Below are 21,935 nucleotides of genomic sequence, written 5' to 3' on the forward strand. Positions count from 1 at the left end.
GTACGTGTGTATTTGGTTACAGTAGAATAGTATAGAAGAGAAACCAACTAAAATTATTTAAGAAATTAAAAACCAGTGTAATAAACCTACTTTTGACATTGAAAGAGCACCACAAACCCAAGCTGAAGGTAAGGAAAAGTATCAGGAGAGCCTCCCAAAGTAAGTAACATATAAGCCGGAATTTGTATTTTGCATCCATGGAGTATCAACCACACGTCATATGGATTTAACAAAAATTGACTCAAATATTGTTAGATTATCACAATGTAGAAATAGAAGATCTTTGGAAGCTTTACATATTAAGAGCTTTAATGTGAGTTATTGGAGAATACCAAAATTCCATTTATTAAATGCGGGAGAGAAAACTATTATTTGCTCTTCTCTACCATAGTCTCTTTGCAATCCTATTCCAAGAATAAAGTTACTTACTTTGGGAGGCTTTCCTAATACTCATACAATATATATTTTAATACATTGTTATTATCCAGTGTATTATTTAGTTCTTCCTGTACATTCTTTTGGTGAAAATAACTGTACTCTATGATTTATATTCAATTTAGAAGAGTTAAATAGAACTTATAATGATCAGTGTCCTTCACATATATCAAGTGATTTACTAGGTTGACCAAATGACTAATTTATTTCTTTGGAGGATGAAATAACAGCCGTCCAAAGGTTTATGTCTGTTTTGTTTTATTATTTTTTAATTATAGAAGGGACCTGCCTAAATTAAGAAGCATTTAAATGATTGATTGGTACTGATTGGTTCCAATATGCAAACACTGTTATCTAGATATGGACTAGTTCTTTTGTTTGTTCTTTTTTTTTTTTTTTGAGATGGAGTTTCACTCTTGTTGCCCAAGCAATGGTGCATCTCGGCTCACTACAACCTCCGCCTCCTGGGTTCAAGTGATTCTCCTGCCTCAGCCTCCCAAGTAGCTGGGATTACAGGTGCACGCCACCATGCCTGGCTAATTTTTTGTATTTTTAGTATCAACAGGGTTTCACCATGTTAGCCAGGCTGGTCTCGAACTCCTAACCTCAGGTGATCTGCCCACCTCCACCTCCTAAAGTGCTGGGATTACAGGCTTGAGCCATCTCACCCAGCCTCTTTTGTTTGTTCTATCAAAATAGTTGTCTAGGTGGATGGCACAATGAAATTTATAACTAACATGGCCGAGAAAAAGAATTACACATGAAGACTTTACTACTATTTAAATTAACTCTTGATTTTAACTTCCATGATCTTCCAATTCCTGGATAAAAGATTAACGTAAACCTCAAAATTCCTAAAACAAATAGGCTTAGAAATATATATAACAAAAAAATGCTACAAAATCATATGGGCCAGGCGAGGTGGCTCACGCCTGTAATCGTAGCACTTTGGGAGGTTGAGGCAGATGGATCACTTAAAGTCAGGAGTTCAAGACCAGCCGGGCCAATATGGTGAAATTTCGTCTCTACTAAAAGTACAAAAATTAGCTGGGCATGGTGGTGTATGCCTGTAGTCCCAGCTACCCAGGGATGAGGCACAAGAATCACTTGAAACCGGAGGTGCAGGTTGCAGTGAGCTATCTCGCCACTGCACTCCAGCCTGGGCAACAGAGTGAGACTGTCTCAAAAAAAAAAAAAGAAAAAAAAAGCTACAAAATCAGAGCTCCTTTGAAAAATTAGTCCCGGTGAATGGAGGAAGTCACAGGGGAAGAGGAAGAGAGAAGGAAACAGTCTGTGTAATCCTGTTTGTGATGCCAGGTATGTGGGAAGCAAAATTTCAGTGGATTCAAGCTCCTCGAACTCTCCACTTTGAGTTGTTTGATTAAACCCAAATTAATGAGTTGGAACCAAAACTCACAAACCATATTTCAAATTTTTAAACTAGAAAGTTTTAGAATAGAGGGAGGGGCCTACTTAAATGAATTTTTCTGAGTTCCATTAGCTGCCCCATCCCATAAAGGAAGGACACACATATGAGCTGTATACTTTTTTCACCTAGAATCTCACCTAGAATTCTCTCCTGGATTCCACTCTCCCTAATGTTAATCATTAACCTTTTCTTAGGGTAAGGAACAAAGACAGAAGTAGCTCTCAAATTAACTTTAAAATATTTTATAAAAATCATTCCCACACAGCTTGTATGATTCCATTTAGATGTAGTATCTAGAATAGATAAATCCATAGAGACAGATAGAAGATTGGTGGTTGCCAGGTGCTGGGAAGAGGGAGGAATGGGGAATAACTGTTTAATGAGTATGATGTTTCCTTTCAGGGTGATGACAGTGTTTTAGAGGTGACGATAATACAGTGTTGTGACTTAAATGCCACTGAACTGTCCACCTTAATATGGTTAATTTTATGTGAATTTCTTAACCTCAATAAAAATAAGCAAATAATTCCTAGGAAAATGGATGAGGTTACATAAGGGCTGACTTAACTCTGTGAGCACATTACACATAGAGGAATATTTCTTTCATTATCACACAGAAGAAGCGAGTGAAAGGTCATACAAGATATTTCACCAAAGAAATAGAATTCCACTTTGACAAGGTCTCAGCATCAGTGCCTCATAGGATATTTCTCTTTTTTTAATTTTTATTTAAATTTTTGTGGGTACACAGTAGGTGTATATATTTATGGACTACATGAGATACAGGCATGCAATGCATAATAATCACGTCATGGAAAATCGGGTATTCCTCACCTCAAGCATTTATCCTTTGTGTTACAAATAATCTAACTCTACTCTTTTACTTATTTTAAGTGTACAATTAAACTATGATTGACTATAGTCTCCTTGTTACGCTGTCACATACTAGGTCTTATTCATTCCTTCTATTTTTTTGTACCCATTAACTATCCCCACCTCCCCACTGCGCTTCCCAGCCTCTGGTAACCATCCTTCTACTCTGTTGCCATGAGCTCAATTATTTTGATTTTTAGATCCCACAATTAAGTGAGAACCCGTGATGTTTGTGTTTCTGTGCCTGGCTTATTTCACTTAATATAATGACCTCCAGTTTGATCCATGTTGTTTCAAATGACAAAATCTCATTCTTTTTTTATGGCTGAATGGTGCTCCATTGTGTTTAAGTACCACGTTTTCTTTATCCGTTCATCTGTTGATTAGATTGCTTCCAAATCTTGGCTATTGTGAACAGTGCTGCACCAAACATAGGAGTGCAAATATCTCTTTCATATACTGATGTCCTTTCTTTTGGGTATATACTCAGCAGTGGGATTGCTGGATCACATGGTAGCTCTGTTTTTAGTTTTTTTGAGGAACCTGCAAACTGTTCTCCATAGTGGTTGTACTAATTTACACTCATGGGATATTTTTAATGGTTACATTATTTTAGTATCCAGCTTGTCATAGGTTAGAGTTAACTTAAAATTTGCATTTCTAAAAGCTGTCTTTCAAAATGTATTGAATTGGCTTGAGTTGGCTTGAAATGACCATTCCCTTCTTACTAATAAGCTTATGCAGATTCATTCACCTCTCTTTTCTCTTTTCTGTTTTTCTACAGAGAAAGAGAATTGGGCTTATCCCGCCAGAAAAGCACAGAAGCCACAGTGCTTCTTGTTGAAAGACAGCCCCTCATAATGTTACCTCTAGTAGAGAGACAGCATATGCTTGTTTTGCTTGTTTGGGTTCATCATACTCTATTGCTTGGGCAGAAGAGCATATATGATGAAGAGAAGAGAAATGGGAAATGGGGAAGACTTAACACAGCGCACCATATCTTGGGGTGTATATAAAAGCTACAGGACAAGTGCAATTTTTATCGTTGCATGGGGAGCATTGACCTGATTTCTACTGCAGCTGAGCATTTTTTAATATGGATAATAGGATCCTGCAAGTGATACATTTGGTCAGAGAACTTAATAAACTAGTCAAGTGGGATAGGTCCTGTGACAGAATTGTGTGATATAGGTCAAACTGGAGATGGGTTATGGGGAAAATGCCAGATGAAATATGTTTTGATCTTTGGAGAAATCTATTTTTTCATTTAACCTGTTCTTTAAATCCAATATGTTCCAGAACATACAAAAATGTTTAAATGTTCTATTTATAAGAGGATATCATATATTTTATATCAGTTTAAATGCAGTTATCCTAATCATTTTTCTTTCATTTTTACCCTTTATTAACTCTTCATTTGTTTACAAAATAAATCCACTCTATGAATGCAATCTCTAATTATGTGTTTTCTTTCAGGTATCCAAACCTTGAAACCTTTGCTCTAGATGTCAGGCTTGTTTTTGACAACTGTGAAACATTTAATGAAGATGATTCTGATATAGGCAGAGCTGGCCACAATATGAGGAAGTATTTTGAAAAAAAGTGGACAGATACTTTCAAAGTGAGCTGAAGTTATAATAATCTCTTTATTTTTTTTCCTTTTAAACAAGGACAAATGAGACCAGCAATGTGAACTGTATTTACATAAACGTGCAAGGCACATACATAATGACTTTCTTTTTCCTTAAGATAAGTATAAAAAAAAAAAGTATCAGAAGAATGATACCATTCTTAAAGGCTTCACTCCTACAACAACCAAGGCCCTCGGTTATTGGTTTGTGTGATTTATCAGCTAATTTAGGTAGAACAGGGAAGCACACCCAAAGAATTTTCAAAGGAAAGGGTGTTATAGTGCAATAGCAATTAAAATCTATCAAATCGCACTGAATACTCAACACCAGAGCTCTAATGTGGGAAATGGTTCTCCTTTCCCTCTCAATAAATATCTATTTTTCATTTTTTTACTTTGTAGTTTATTTTTTAGTGAATGTATTTAATTTTATGAATTATTTATGATTAAACCACATCCAGAATCTTCGTTTTCTGTGAAAAGGAAGAACTAGAAAATTGCTTTAAATCTTGAAAATACAACAAGGAATGTTTTAAAATATAAAACAAAGCCAAGTTAAACTGTTTACACTGATGTGCTATAAAAGCACCAAAAAGAAACTTTACTGTAGAGTTACAAGTACATTTATATATATATGTTGCTGCGTCACTTGTGTAGTTAAATTGTATTTCAAAACAGTGAAAAAATTGACGTGTATATACTGTTCATTCTTGTTTATATTAAGTCTTGTTTTAAATATGTATTATGTGTATATATTGTTTGCAGACATTATTGTTCATGCCTTAGAGGATTGTAGCATTTTATTTTCATCTGAAGGTAATGATAGCTATACAGTCTGTACAGTAATTATCCTCTACCAACACTGTGGCGTCTCCTTAATCTTGGTAGTGCCTGCCTTTGAAACAGGGTGTAGGGGATATTAGTTTTCCATTTTTCTATTTTGTTATATAATTTTAAGCCACCAGGGCCTAAATTAAAGTATAATCATTTGTATCCATGTGGAATAAAATTGTGACAATTTCCTACGCACACAGTATTTTTTCATAGAAACATTTCCCTCCCATTTGCCTTGCCTCAGAAATAAATTTAAAAGACATTTGTAACCACTGTGTTTTATCTACTGTGTGTTGTGGTGGCCTGTTGGAGGCAAATAGATCAGAATTTTTTTTGTACCTATGTAAGAGTACTTGAAGTTTTATTTAAAATAAAATGTTGTGGAAAAGGTAGCATTCTTTTTTTAGGAGTGTTATTTTTCACTATGTGTGGCACGGATACAATAAAAGACTTTTACAAACTAATTTTTTAGTTTTTCTTAATGTACCTGAAAATATATTCTTTTTTAACGGCCAGTTAATTTAAATTTGATTTTTACAGAGACCTAAAGGAGGAACAGTGTGTAGAGTGTGGTTCATAGAGCACTGGGCTGGGTGGAAGAGGGTGAGTTTAAGTCAGGTGGCCAAACTTCTGTAGCCTGTAAGCCTCACTGGTCTGTAAACTTCTCTGGACCTGGTCTTCTTTCTTATTTCTCATTTTCAAGATGAAAATATTAGAATACATTAGATCTTGTTCTGGTCTGAAAAATGCCTCTATGGGTAGCCAAATAACTCAATTGTCAAGAAGAAAAACAGATACATAAATTAGTCTAATAAGACATGTATTTCTCCAAGAATTCAAGAAATACAATTTGCTGTCCTGCTGGGCTCCACCAGACTCTGGAGAATCGTTGGCGTACAAGACAGGCCTTGCCTTCATGGAGCTTATAGCACCTTGAAATGGGCCTTAGATAATGTCCACTGCTTTTTATCGTGAAGAGAGAATAGAAATGTTTTGAAAAAAAATTTTTAACTTCACAAAGCTTCAGAGCTACAGAGTATTTTCAGTATCTCTAGATTGTTTGTGAAGACTTATATGAAAAGCAGCTGTTATTATGTAAATATGTCAGTTTCTGTTAACCAGATATTGCAGTGATGCCTTAAAGGGGCTGATGCTTAAACAAAAATGCCTTGTAGAGCAGGGAAGAAGGCAGCATGTGAATAAAAGCGTCTGGTTTTTGTGTTTCTAGAACTGCCTGATGCTCCATGGGGATTCTTCATGATGATTTTTTTTTTTTGCCTTAGAGATTATATATGCTTGCGTTAATTGATATTAGATGGTATATAAGGGGCTTGATAATAACGTCTGGTGCCTGAGGGGCTCATAAATAAGAAAGTACTTAAACATACACACGAAATTTTTTGAGAGTGATAATTTTAAAAATAAATAGGAAAAAAAGGAAGGCTTGGTAAACACTGTCTACTTTGGACTGGTGTCTTCATTGTTGTTACTCAGCAGAGGTAGCTGTTAAACACTGAGTGGGCGTGACCCCACAAGGGCTGCGGTTGGAGCAGGTGACAGTGGTTACTATACATACGTGGATCACTTGTTATGTGATTCATGCACTCCCAGTGCCCTAGGTTGGGTTTATTCTCAATAAAACCAATATCGTTGTTCTCCTCAAATTAAAAAAAAAAAAATTACCCTAACTCTCTGCTGTCACATAATTGCAAGTATATACAACATATTTTCCTTAAGATAAATTAGGCTTTCACCTGAACCTTCTTCATTTTAGTCCTAAAGTCTGTAAATTATTAAGAAACTGGCCTACTTTCAAGTTTAGATTTAGATTATCACTCAAGTGGTGACCAACCAAGGATAACCAAACAATCCACTACTGTTGAACACAGAAAATAATTATCAATTCGAAACAGTATGTAGACAGTAAATTAATATTTGAGTTGTTAACCACAGTGAAAATCAAACAGGTGAAGATGTGTCTATAGGTACACCTAAAACTCAAAAGAAGTAAATTAACCATAAATGCAAGGTGATCTTTTTCGTGTTCCAACTCGAAAATAAAATTTGTCACAAGCACCAGTTTTAATCTGAATTATGAAAGATCTAATCTGTCTTTAGTATCTTAATGCACTCCTCCATGCTCCTTCTCTTTTCCAGCCCCTCAATCCCCATATTCTTTAAGGAAATTCAAAATTCTGTTCCTTTAGCTTTCTCCCGTTAAACACATCCTCAACAAGGAAATCTGCTATCAGACATTTACTCCTAATTGTACGTTTAATTTATGAGCTTCCTCTTTCAAGGTTATTTGCATTTCAAATATCTCCATTTGAGAAATGAAAGAGGTTTGTGTCTTACTAAAAGAATTTTATTTCAACAAGGAGAATAAAGGAGGCATTTTATTTTATTTTATTTTATTTTATAGAGATGGAGTATTGCTTGGTTGCCCAGGCTGGAGTGCAGTGGTATGATCACAGCTCACTGCAACCTCCACCTCCCGGGTTCAAGTGATTCTTGTGCCTCAGCCTCTTGAGTAGTTGGGACTACAGGCACGTGCCACCACACCTGGCTGATTTCTGTATTTTCAGTAGAGATGGGGGTTTCACCATATTGGCCAGGCTGTTCTCAAACTCAGATGATCTGCCTGCCTCAGCCTCCCAAAGTGCTGGGATTACAGACATAAGCCACTAAAATGTTCTTTTCTTTTTTTTTTTTTTTTTTTTTTTTTGAGATGGAGTCTCGCTCTGTCGCCCAGGCTGGAGTGCAGTGGTGCAATCTTGGCTCACTGCAAGCTCCACCTCCTGGGTTCACGCCATTCTCCTGCCTCAGCCTCCTGAGTACCTGGGACTACATGCGTCCTCCACCACGCCCGGCTAATTTTTGTATTTTTAGTAGAGACGGGATTTCACCATGTTAGCCAGGATGGTCTCGATCTCCTGACCTCGTGATCCACCCCCGCAGCCTCCCAAAGTGCTGGGATTACAGGCGTGAGCCACTGCACCCGGCTGAGCCCTAAAATTTTCTTTCCACAGGGATGTGACTTTAAAAAATAGGGAAATGAATAGAATCTTATCTGCTAGGAATCTTGCTTCAACAAGATCTCTTAGACTTGCTTTGGCCACATTACAACTCTACCAAAAAAAGGAATTTTTTTAAACCTCAAATAATTGAGGTAATTAATTCCTTTCTTCAATTCATGGCACACTCTTTACATTATTCTTGCAAAGCCCCTCTGTGTTACTTTTTTTGGTTTATTCTTCAGTTCATCTCCACTTTCCCCCATATACAACCACTTAAAATACGCCTTTCCAGTCAACCACTTATGTATTTATTTAGCAATATGTTTCTTTATATAATATGAAAAATACATATGTACACACAGTGGTTTTTAGACATATCAGTTGCATTATGCTATAAATCTTATTGTTTTTAAATTCTGTTTCTGTTTCTTTTGAGTTGAAAAAATGTGTAACTCTAGTTCATTGCTTTTGATTGCTATAAGGTATTCCATCAGAGGCATACACAACATTTTACTTACAAATTTCTCTAGAAATGAAAACCTAGGTTTCCTGCAACTCATTGTCACTGCAAATAATACTGCAGTAATTTTTTAAATATATGGACTTGTATATGGAATCCAGTTTCCAAGGTATCCCCAAGTGACCCTTGCCTTCTAGTATTCATGCCCATGTATAATCCCTTTCCTCATTGTGTCGGGGTTAATCTTTGTGACCAACGTAATATGGCATAGTGATAGCTTTGGGAATTCCCAGACTAAGCCATAAAATAACACTGCTGCTTCCGCCTTGTTCTCTTGGATTACTTGTTCTCTTGGTTACTTGTTCTCTTGGATTACTTGTTCTGGGCAAAACCAGCCACTATGTTATGAGGATGCTTTAGCAGCCCTGCCCTATGGAGCAGCCAATAGCTACGACCAACTTACCAGCCCTGTGACTGAGGCATCTTAGAAGTGGATCCTTCAGCCCAAGTTAAACATTCAGATGACCGGAGCCCCGGCCAACATCTCAGCTGAAACTTCACAAGCAACCCTGAGCCAGAACTACCCAGCTAAGCCACTCCTGACTTCTTGACCCACAGAAACTATGAGATAATAAATGTTTATTGTTGGTATAAACCACTCCATTCTGAGTAATTTGTTATCCGGCAATAGATAACTAATATCCTGAGGTAAGAGTTTCTCTAGGATCTACACAGGGGAGTATGCCCCGATTGTTAGGTCTGTACTTGCTTAACTTGCCATGATATTGCCATGCTACTCTCCAGATGACTGCACCAGTTTAGCCTCCTACCATCAATGGAAAAGGGCTCTTTCTCCCTACTGCCCAACCAGTGCTCAATATTTGGATTATTTTTTCCTAACAACTTATTACAGATTTTGAATTTTGAAAAGTATCAAGCATTTATTATTATTACTATACTTTAAGTTCTGAGATACATGTGCAGAATGTACAGGTTTGTTCTATAGGTATACACGTGCCATGGTGGTTTGCTGCACCCATCAACCCATCATCTACATTAGGTATTCCTCCTAATGCTATCACTCCCCCAGCCTCCAATCCCCCGACAGCCCCCAGTGTGTGATGTTCCCCTCCCTATGTCCATGTGTTCTCATTGTTCAATGCCCACTTATGAGTGAGAACGTGCAGTGCTTGGTTTTCTGTTCCTGTGTTAGTTTGCTGAGAATGATGGTTTCCAGCTTCATCCATGTCCCTGCAAAGGACATGAACTCATCCTTTTTTATGGCTGCATAGTATTCCATGGTGTATATGTGCCACATTTTCTTTATCCAGTCTGTCATTAATGGGCATTTGAGTTGGCTCCAAGTCTTTGCTATTGTGAACAGTGCTGCAATAAACATACGTGTGCATGTGTCTTTATAGCAGCATGATTTATAGTCCTTTGGGTGTATACCCAGAAATGAGATTGCTGGTTCAAATGGTATTTCTGGTTCTAGATCCTTGAGGAATCACCACACTGTCTTCCACAATGGTTGAACAAACTTACACTCCCACCAACAGTGTAAAAGCATTCCTATTTCTCCACATCCTCTCCAGCATCTGTTATTTCCTTTTTAATGATCGCCATTCTAAGTGGCATGAGATGGTGTCTCATTGTGCTTTTGACTTGCATTTCTCTAATGACCTGTGATGATGAGCTTTTTTTCATCTGTTTGTTGGCTGCATCAATGTCTTCTCTTGAGAAGTGTCTGTTCATATCCTTTGCCCACTTTTTGATGGGGTTATTTATTTTTTTCTTGTAAATTTGTTAAGTTCTTTGTAGATTCTGGATACTAGCGCTTTGTCAGATAGCTAGATTGCAAAAACCTTCTCCCATTCTGTAGGTTGCCTGTTCACTCTGATGATAGTTTCTTTTGCTGTGCAGAAGCTCTTTAGTTTAATTAGGTCCTATTTGTTAATTTTGGCTTTTGTTGCCATTGCTTTTGGTGTTTTAGTCATGAAGTCTTCGCCCATGCCTTTGTCCTGAATGGTATTGCCTAGGTTTTGTTCTAGGGTTTTTATGGTTTTAGGTCTTACGTTTAAGTCTTTAATCCATCTTGAGTTAATTTTTGTGTAAGGTGTAAGTTTCAGTTTTCTGCATATGGCTAGCCAGTTTTCCCAACACCATTTATTAAATAGGGAATCCTTTCCCTGTTGCTTGTTTTTCTCAGGTTTGTCAAAGATCAGACGGTTGTAGATGTGTGGCATTATTTCTGAGGCCTCTGTTCTGTTCCATTGGTCTATATATCTGTTTTGATACCAGCACCATGCTGTTTTGGTTACTGTAGCCTCGTAGTATAGTTTGAAGTCAGGTAGTGTGATGCCTCTAGCTTTGTTCTTTTTGCTTAGGATTGTGTTGGCTATACAGGCTCTTTTTTAGTTCCATATGAAATTTAAAGTAGTTTTTTCTAATTCTGGGAAGAAAGTCAATGGTAGCTTGATGGGGATAGCATTGAATCTATAAATTACTTTGGGCAGTATGGCCATTTTCACAATACTGATTCTTCCTATCCATGAGCATGGAATGTTTTTCCATTTGTTTGTGTCCTCTCTTGTTTCCTTGAACAGTATCAAGCATTTTTTTCTAGTCACATGAACAGCTTTAATTTTCATGTACCTTTTTGTAGTTTTTATCTTATGTAGACATAGCTTAACCCTATCTGCTTTCTAGACTGTAGAAACGGCCCCAAATTTTACTTTCAGCGAGTGATATTCAGGAGATGAAACATTCGCATTTGCTGTGGTTAGTTGGAAAGACTGATGGTGCTAAAGGAAAAGCTCAGGTAGGTATTATATAGAAGTTCCTAGAAAATAGAGTTTTGGGTAAGACTGGGGCTAACAGATTTATGAGTTACTGTAGCAAAAGTAGTATTTGTAGGTGTGCTGGATAGGCAGTTGGCTAAATCCAAGGTGAAAGGAAAAAGCTCATTGGGTTCTTCTGGACCTTCATGGAAAGAATTTTGCACCTTAGCATTTAAGTCCATGGAAAGGTGGTGGCAAAATTACTATGTGATATCCATTTGTAGTTTCTCTTCCTTAGCCATACACGTGAAGATTAGCTGGGTTGTCCTCATTAGATGCCTAAAGAAAAATGCATTATGGGAATACCGTAAATTGTGCGTAGTTCATTCTTTAAATGTTTTTTAAATTTAAAACCTTTTTTGGCCAGGTGCAGTGGCTCATGCCTGTAATTCCAGAACTTTGGGAGGCCAAGGTGGGCAGGTCACCTGAGGCCAGGAGTTCCAGACCAGCCTGACCAACATGGCAAAAACCCTGTCTCTATTAAAAAATACAAAAATTAGCCAGGCGTGGTAGTGCACACCTGTAGTCCCAGCTACTGGGGAGGCTGAGGCAGGAGAATCACTTGAACACAGGAGACAGATGTTGCAGTGAGCTGAGATCGTGCCACTGCACTCCAGCCTGGGCAGCAGAGTGAGGCTCTGTCCCAAATAAATAAATAAAATAAAACCTTTCTTAAAAATCAAGTATTAAGCTGGACTTGAAAGAATATCCTTATTACCTCTGAACAGACTCCTCGTTATGTCCCTTAGTAAAAATAGCCCTAATAATCATGGTAGTGGCTATCAAAAGAGTGTGGTTGAATCTTGAAGAGGAATTCATTAGTGAATGAAAAAGAGAAGGCTTATTCCCATTTGGGAATAGATCTTGGGTGGAGGTAAAAGGAAAGCTCAGTGACTTCAGTAGGCCATTAAAAACGAGTGAGGCATTCACATGACACAGATTTGCATGGAGACAGTAAAAGGCCTGGAGAGGCTATAGACTTACTCTAATCATTTTTCTAATCTCCATATGTTTTCACAGCTTTTTCAAGATTGCATTCAGCATTCGTGATGCACTTTCCTATCTTCATTGTGCCAAGTCTCAATTCTTTTGAATACAGAAGTGACTTCTTTGAAACAAAGACAGATTCTACCCAGCCATTAAAACTTATGTAAATCTATGTAAATATTAGTAAATTAAGTTGAAAGGCTGGCTATAGTGTAGAACATATAGCATTTCTGTAAAATATATTGTACTTAGCATGGAGAAATTTCTGAAGGGGATGTATGTATGTATTTAAATGTTAGCTTTTTCCTCCAGTTGGTAGAATTTGGAAAGACTAATGTCATCTTCCTTATCTGTATGTAATATCTCTGCAGCACATGTACATTGTTTGCTTTTTAAACATTTAAAAAATCTTTTACAACCAAGGACGGTCAATTTAGCTAGTAGATATAACTGGTGAATTTACTAAAAAATGTCATTTAAGGATTAAAATTGATATGACATTACATAATGATTGAGATGCAGGTTAACTTCACATATAAGATCTAACAAGTTAGTTTTTTATTGTATAGATATTTTGTATGTAAAATATCTATACAATAAATAGACACTTCAGTTGCCTATTCAGTAGCAGTCTTGTCTATCTTCACTCCTTCCTTCCACTCTTTTTAGATGCTGGTTGGCCATATGATTCCAGGGGTGAATCTTTGTTAGTAAGCCAACCGTAGTAATTCTATTCCTCTTGCGAGTGATTGCTTAATGAAGGCATATGATAGAACTCTAGGTAGTGACAAGAGAGCAAGTCTGCTGGGAGACTTCTGGAGAAGTGTCCTGTGGAGAACTTGTGTCCCAAAGAGACATATTCTTTTGTCTTTGGAGATGGTTGTCAGAGGCCATGATGCTTCGAGCTTCTGCAGCCATTGTGTAACTATGCAGAGAGAAGATAAAAGTAACTGAGGAAAGGGGTGAGGACGGGAGGGAGAAAGAAAGGACTTGGGAGTGAGACTCTGTCTCAGAAACAAACAGGCAGACATTAAGTACATCTATTGTACAACAATTATTGTTATTGTAATTGTTCTTGTATTTCCATGATGCCATGTCTAAAATGTATTTACCAAATAATGGCATTAAAATAATTATAGCTTACACGATATCATTACAGGCGCATGTACCATTCATTTGCGGCTATTTGGAACATTGAAAGTAGCACTAAAACACTAGTTATTTTATTCAGGAGACGTGAAAAGGCTGGAAAATCTCAGCTTTACTTATCACTGATGATTCCTATATCAATTCATAGACAGATGGCCCCTGATTTACAATGCTTGACTTATAATTTTCCAACTTTGCCATGTTGCAAAAGCAATATGCATTCAGTAGAAATCATACTAAAGTATTCAAATAAATTACATGAGCTATTCAACAATTCACTATAAAATAAGTTTTGCGTTAGATGATTTTGGCCACCTGTGGGCTAATGTAAATGTTCTGAGCACATTTAGGGTAGGCTAGGTTAAGCTATGCTGTTCAGTAAGTGTATTAAATGCATTTTTGACTTAGGATATTTTCAACTTACAATGGGTTTTTTGGGAAATAACCCCATCACAAATTGAGGAACAACTGTACTCCTTCTCTTTCTTCTGACCTCAAACTCTTATCTTTAATCCCCTACCAGGACATACCACAGGTAACGCAAACTCCACACATCTAAAATTGAGTTCTTAATCTTCCTACTTTCTGATTTGCTCTTTCCTCTGCATTCCATACCTCAGTTAACAGGATTAACACATATCTAGCCACCCAAGGTTAGAAACCTCAGAGTTCCTCTGGACTTCTCATTTTACTTCCCCTCTCCACAATATCCTGTTGAGACTTCCTCTAAAATTCCTACAGTGTGAATTCATTTGCAACTTTCCATTCCCACTGAGACTATACTAATTTAGCACTCACCATCTGCCAGGTACCAATACCTCACTTTTTCTAGTTGCCTCTTTTTTCTTTTAAAAATTTGTGATATAGGCCGGGCGCGGTGGCTCATGCCTGTAATCCTAGCACTTTGGGAGGTCAAGGCGGGCAGTTCACCTGATGTCAGGAGTTCAAGACCAGCCTGGCCAACATGGCGAAACCCCATTGCCACTAAAAATACAAAAATTAGCCGGGCGTGGTGGTGGGTGTCTGTAACCCCAACCATTTGGGAGGCTGAGGCAGGAGACTCTCTTGAACCTGGGAGGCTGAGGTTGCAATGAGCCAAGATCGTGCCATTGCACTCTGCACTCCAGCCTAAGTGACAAAGCGAGACTCCATCTCAAAAAAAAAAAAAAAAAAACCAAAAAAAAATACTTTTCAGCCTTTTGGCTAAGATCAAGTGTAAAAAATTGTGATACAATACACATAAAATTTATCATCTTAATCATTTTAAGTGTATAGTTCACTGGTAATTAGTGTGTTCACACTGTTGTACAACCACAACCACCATCCATCCCCAGAATTCTTTTCATCTTGCAAACCTGAAACTCACTATTTTATTGAGAATTTTTGCATCTGTATTCATCAGGGATATTGACCTGAAGTTTTCTTTTTTTTGTTCTCTCTCTGCCAGGTTTTTGTATTAGGATGATGCTGGCCTCATAAAATGAGTTAGGGAGGAGTCCCTCCTTTTCAATTGACTGGAATCGTCCCATAGAAATGGTACCAGCTCTCCTTTGTACCTCTGGTGTAATTCAGCTGTAAATTCGTCTGGTCCTGGGCTTTTTTTGGTTGGTAAGCTAAATACCGCCTCAATTTCAGAACTTGTTATTGGTCTATTCAGGGATTCAATTTCTTCCTGATTCAGTCTTGGGAGGGTGTATATGTCCAGGAATTTATCCATTTTTTCTAGATTTTCTAGTTTATGTGCATAGATGTATTTGTAGTATTCTCTAATGCTTGTTTGGATTTCTGTAGGGTCAGTGGTCATAGCTCCCTTATCATTTCTGATTGTGTCTATTAGATTTTTCTCTCTTTTCTTCATTAGTCTAGCTAGCAGTCTATTTCATTAATTTTTTCAAAAAACCAGCTCCTGGATCCGTGGATTTTTTGAAGGGGTTTCCGTGTCTTTATCTCCTTTGGTTCTGCTCTGATCTTGGTTATTTCCTGTCTTCTGCTAGCTTTGGGGTTTGTTTGCTCTTGGTTCTTTAGTTCTTTCAGTTGTGATGTTAGGTTGTTGTTTTGAGGTCTTTCTAGTTTTTGTTTTTTTTTTTTATCGTGAACATCATTTATTTCACCAATGAATTATTTCTAATATCAATTATGATAGCTAATTAACATCCCCTAGTGAAAGTGGAGATTATAGTGTTTAAAATGCCTGTTGATACATCTAATTTTTTTTTTTTTTTTTGATGTGGGCCTTTAGTACTTAAATTTCCCTGTTGACACTGCTTTAGCTGCATCCTAGAGATTCTGGTACACAATCTCATTGTTCTCATTGGTTTCAAAGAACTTTGATTTCTGCCTTAATTTCATTATTTACCCAGGAGTCATTCAGGCACAGGTTGTTGAATTTCCATGTAGTATGTGGTTTTGAGTGAGTTTATTATTCTTGAGTTCTAATGTGATCGTGCTGTGGTCTGGGAGACTGTTAGGATTTCAGTTCTTCTGCATTTGATGAGGAGTGTTTTACTTCCTATCATGTGATCAATTTTAGAGTAAGTGCCATGTGGTGATGAGAAGAATGTATATTTTCTGTTGTTTTTGGGTGGAGAGCTCTGTAGATATCTATCAGGTCTGCTTCATCCAGAACTGAGTTCAGGTCCTGAATATCTTTGTTAATTTTCTGTCTTGATGATCTAATATTGTCAGTGAGTTGTTAACATCTGCAACTATCGTTATGTGGGAGTCTATGTCTCTTTGTAGGTCTCTAAGAACTTGCTTTATGAATTTGGGTGCTCTTGTATTGGGTGCATATATATTTACAATAGTTAGCTCTTCTTATTGAATTGAATCCTTTACCATTACATAATGCCCTTTTTTGTCTTTTTTAATCTTTGTTGGTTTAAAGTCTGTTTTGTCAGAAACTAGGATTGTGACCTCTGCTTTTTTCTGTTTTCCACGTGCTTGGTAAATTTTCCTCCATCCCTTTATTTTGAGCTTACGTGTGTCTTTACACGTGAGATAGGTCTCTTGAAGACAGCAAACCAATTGGTCTTGACGCTACTCATCTTGTCATTCTGTGTCTTTTAATTGGGGGCATTTAGCCCATTTTCACTTAAGGTTAATATTATTATGTGTGAATTTGATCCTGTAATGATGATGCTAGCTGGTTATTTTGCAGACTTGTTATGTGATTGCTTCATAGTGTCACTGGTCTGTGTATTTCAGCCCTTCAGGACATAGGCACAGGCAAAGATATCATGACCAAAATGCCAAAGATAATTGCAACAAAAGCAAAAATTGACAAATGGGATCTAATTAAATGAAAGAGTTTCTGTATAGCAAAAAAAAAAAAAAAAAAAACTGCTGTCATCAGAGTGAAAAAACAACCTACAGAATGGGAGAAAATTTTTGCAATCTATCTATCTGACAAAGGCCTAATATTCAGAGTCTAAAAAGAACTTAAACATATTTACAAGAACAAGACAACCCCATTAAAAAACGGGCAAAGGGACGAGTGTGGTGGCTCATGCCTGTAATCCCAGCACTTTGGGAGGCAGAGGCAGGCAGATCACTTGAGGTCAGGAGTTCAAGACCAGCCTGGCCAATATGGTGAAATCCTGTCTCTATTAAAATACAAAAATTACCCAGGCATGGTGGCGTGTGCCTGTAATCCCCACTACTTGGGAGGCTGAGGCAGGAGAATCACTTGAACCTGAGGAAAAAGGAACACTTTTACACTGTTGGTGGGAGTGTAAATTAGTTCAACCGTTGTGGAAGACAGTGTGGTGACTCCTCAAAGACATAGAAGCAGAAATATGATTTGACCCAGTGATCTCATTACTGTATATATGCCCAAAAGAATATAAATTATTCTATTATAAAGATACATGCACACGTATGTTCATTGCAGCACTATTCACAATAGCAGAGACATGGAATCAACCCAAATGCCCATCAGTGATAGACTGAATAAAGAAAATGTGGTACATATCCACTACGGAATACTATGCAGCCATAAAATGGAACAAGATCCTGTGCTTTGCAGGGACAGGGATGGAGCTGGAAGCTGTTATCCTTAGCAAACTAAAACAGGAACAGAAAATCAAACACCAAATGTTCTCACTTATAAGTCAAAGCTGATCGATGAGAACACATGGACACATGAGGGGAACAACACTCACTGGGGCCTGTCAGTGGGGTGGAGCCAATGGGAGAGCATCAGGAGGAATAGCTAATGGATGCTGGGCCTAACCCCTAGGTGATGGGTTGATCTATGCAGCAAACCATCATGGCACACGTTTACCTATATAACAAACCTGCACAACCTGTACATATACCAAGAACTTAAAATAAAATTCGAAGAAAAAAAATACAGTGCAGAGGCAAATACTGAGAATGCCCATCTGAGACTCTTAAGCAGTAGCTGTCCAGACTAGCTGGAGTATTATGTGAAGAACGATACAGTTATATTATACACCCAAATCAAATAACCAACTTTCCTTGCTCAAATTCCTCACTCAGCAAGAACCTTTCTATTCAGTTGGCTTTCCATGTAGCTCACCTTCAGGGAGAGACTGCAGCAGACAAGTTCATATGGCAGAGAGCTCTTATTAAAATTAATGTCCAGCATAGTGACTATAGTTAATGATACTATATTATGTACTTGAAATTTGATAAGAGTAGATCTTAAATGTTCTCACCACACACACACCCATACACACACACGCACACATACACACACACGGTAACAATGTGAGGTGATGATATGTTAATTAGCTTGATTATGGTAATCATTTCACAATATATACATATGTGAAAACAGTACTTTGTATATCTTAATATATATAATTTTGATTTGTTAAAAAAAACCCTGGAACTCTATACTCGTCAAATAATAACTCACCATTCTCCCTTTCTCCAAGTCCCTGGAAATAACCATTCTACTTTCTGTCTATGAATTTGACTACTCTAGGTACCTCATATAAGTGAAAGTATACAGTATTTGCCAACAAAATGGACAAAGTTTTAGCTAGACTGAGAAAAAAAAAGACATAAATTACTGAAGTCAGGAATGAAAGAGAGTACATTACTACTGACCTTACAAAAATAAATAAAAAGGAGTATAATATGAGAATACTATGATCAAGTGAATCCCAACAAATTAGATGACTTAGGTGTAAATGGACAAATTCTTAGAAGACACAACGTACTGCATGTCAATCAAGCAGATAAAGTGACTAGAACTATAACAAGGAAACAGACTGAATTAATGAGAATTTTAAAAAGTTTTCACAAAGAAAAGCCCAGGCCCAAATGGCTTCACCACTGAATTCTGCCAAACATTTAGAGAAGAACTAATACCAATTCTTCATGAATGATTCCAAAATATTTGGAGAAGGGATTACTTCCCAACTCATTTTATGAGGCCAGTATTATCCTAATACAAAAATCAAATGACATCACAAGAGAAGAAAACTAGAGGCCAATATCTCTTATGATTATAGGTGCAAAAATTCTCAACAAAATATTAGCAAACTAAATCAATCAACATATAAAAATAATTATATGCCATAACCAAGTAGGATTTATTCTAGGAATAAAAGGTTGGTTTAATGTCCAAATAATTAATGTAATATACTATGTCAATAGAATAAAAACAAAAACCCCATGATCATCTCAATAGGTGCAGAAAAAAATCATTTAATAGAATCTTTCACCTTTTTGTGATAAAATACTCAACAAAGTAAGATAGAAGAGAATTTCCCCAACCAGATGAAGGATATTGACAAAACACCCACAGCTAACATCAGACTTAATAATGAAACACTCAAGGCTTTCCCCTTAATATAAGCAAGAAATAAACAAGTCATATACTTCTAGTCAACATTGTACCAGAGGATCTAGCCAGGACAATTAGGCAAGAAAAAGAAACAAAAGGCATCCAGACTGGGAAAAAAGAGTAAAACTAACTATCTCTATTTTACAGTGGATATATTCCTATACAGAGAAAATCCTAATAAATACACACACAAAAAGAACTATTATAACTAAAAAACAGGTTCAGCAAGGTTGCAGGATATACGCTAATAGACAAAAATCAATTGTATTTCTGTATACAGCAGGTCTTTGAACAACATCAGTTCCTTCTACATTGTTTCATTATAAGAATGAGAAAAAAAAATTGATTCCACTGGAGCCACTGTCCCATTTGGAGTTAGCACGTTCTCCCTTTGTCTGTGTGGGTTTTCTCCAGGTATTCTGTTTTCTCCCACCTCCCAAAGATGTGCACATTAGGTTAAACGGTGTGTCTGAATTGCCTTAGTCTGAGTGTGGGTGGTGTGTGTGAGTGCACCCTGCGATGGAATGTTGTACTGTCCAGGGCTGGTTCCCGCCTCAAGCCCTGAACTGCTGAGATAGGCTCTGGCCACCTGTGCCCCTGAACTGGAATCAGCAGGTAAATAATTACCTTACTTGTTTTTTATTAATCTGTCTTAAATGTATGGATAGCTCACATTTATTTCAATGTTTAATATTATTACAAGTGTTTTGGTCTTTATTTAGAAGTTTGGTGATGTTTTTGTGACCAGAAATATGCTGTAGGAATTTAATTCTTGTTTCTATCAATTAACCTATGGCAAAGTTTGTTTCATTATACATCATTTCACTTAAAGCTGCAATTTCCAAGTATGTATCCATGATGTTAAGTGAGGACTTACTGTGTTAGCAATGAAAAAATCTGAAAATGAAATTAATAAAATAATTCCATTGGTAATATCATCAAAAAGAACAAAATACTTAGAAATAAATGTAACAAATGAAGTATAAAACTTGTGCCATAAAAACTATAAAACACTGTGAAAAGAAATGAAAGAAAACCTAAATAAATTGAAAGACAAACCATTTTTACAGTTGAAAGACTTAATATTGTTAAGATGAGTCTTAACAATATTATTGTTGGGGATTATTATCCCCAAGTTGATCTACAGATTCAGCACAATCTCTATTAAAATCTCAGATAGCTTTTGTGTGTGTGTGGAAATTGACAAGCTGTTTCTAAAACTCACATGGAAATGAAAGGGGCCAAGAATAGCCACAGCAATCTTGAAAGAGAACACTTTCATGAAAGTTGGAGGATCACATGTGCCGATTTGAAAGCTTACTAAAAACTACAGTAAATCAACACAGTGTGGCAGTGCATAAGGATAGACATATAAATCAGTGAAACAGAATTGAGAGTCCAAAAATGAATCCTTATCTTTACGTTCAATTGATTTGAAAATGGTGCCAAGACAATTCAACGGGAGAAACAGCCTTTTTAACAAATGGTGCTAAGATAACTGGATACCTACATGCAAAAGAATAAAGTTGGATTTCTCCTTTAACCACACGTAAAAATTAACTCCAAATGGATCACAGACTTACATGTCAGAGCCAAAACTGTAAAACCCTTTTTTTTTTTTTTTTTTGAGACGGAGTCTTGCTCTGTTGCCCAGGCTAGAATGCAGTGGCTTGGTCTTGGCTCACTGCAACCTCCACCTCCTGGGTTCAAGCCATTCTCCTGCCTCAGCCTCCTGAGTAACTGGGATTACAGGCGCCCACCATTTCGCCCGGCTAATTTTTGTATTTTTAGTAGAGATCAGGCTTCACCACCTTGGCCAGGCTGGTCTCTAACTCCTGACCTTGTGATCCACCCGCCTCAGCCTCCCAAAGTGCTGGGATTATAGGCATGAGCCACTGCATCTGGCCTAAAAACTCTTAGAAGGATGCACAGGAGTAAATCTTCGCAACTGTGGGTTAGGCAAATTCTTCCTATATACTATACCAAATGCATAAGTAACAAAAGAACAAAATAGAAAAATTGGACTTCATGAGATACCTCTTTAGAACCATTAAGATGGCTATAATAAAAGAGACAGACAATAGTAAGTGTTGGCGAGGTTGTGGAGAGATTGGAACTCTCATACATTGCTTGTGGGATTGTGAAATAGTGTAACTGTTTTGGAAAACAGTTTGACAATTCCTCAAAATGTTAAGCAGTTACTTTATAACCCAGAAATTCTACACCTAGGTATATACTTGAGAAAATTAAAAACATATGTCAACCAAAAACTTATACACAAATTTCATAGCAGCATTATTCATAACAGCTAAAAACTGGAAACTCAAATTCCATCAACTGATGAATGAATAAAATAAATGTGATATATATATATACATATATATACACAATGGAATATTACTTGGCAAAAAAAAAGAAATGAAGCATTGATATATGCCATAATATGGGCAAACCTTGGAAATC

General features: G+C 37.0%; 1 protein-coding gene across 1 annotated transcript in view; it reads left to right on the top strand.

Annotated features, from left to right (window-relative positions):
• BAZ2B (bromodomain adjacent to zinc finger domain 2B) overlaps window positions 1-5,665 on the top strand; it is a 321,145-nt gene extending 315,480 nt beyond the window's left edge. The window contains exon 38 of the mRNA XM_030796599.1: window positions 4,214-5,665. Within this exon, the coding sequence (XP_030652459.1) occupies window positions 4,214-4,367 (154 nt within the window). The 3' untranslated portion in view covers window positions 4,368-5,665. The remainder of the gene's footprint in view (window positions 1-4,213) is intronic.
• The last annotated feature ends 16,270 nt before the right edge of the window (window positions 5,666-21,935 follow it).

Source organism: Nomascus leucogenys, chromosome 17 (genome assembly GCF_006542625.1).
Source record: "Nomascus leucogenys isolate Asia chromosome 17, Asia_NLE_v1, whole genome shotgun sequence".
Lineage (NCBI taxonomy): Eukaryota > Metazoa > Chordata > Mammalia > Primates > Hylobatidae > Nomascus > Nomascus leucogenys.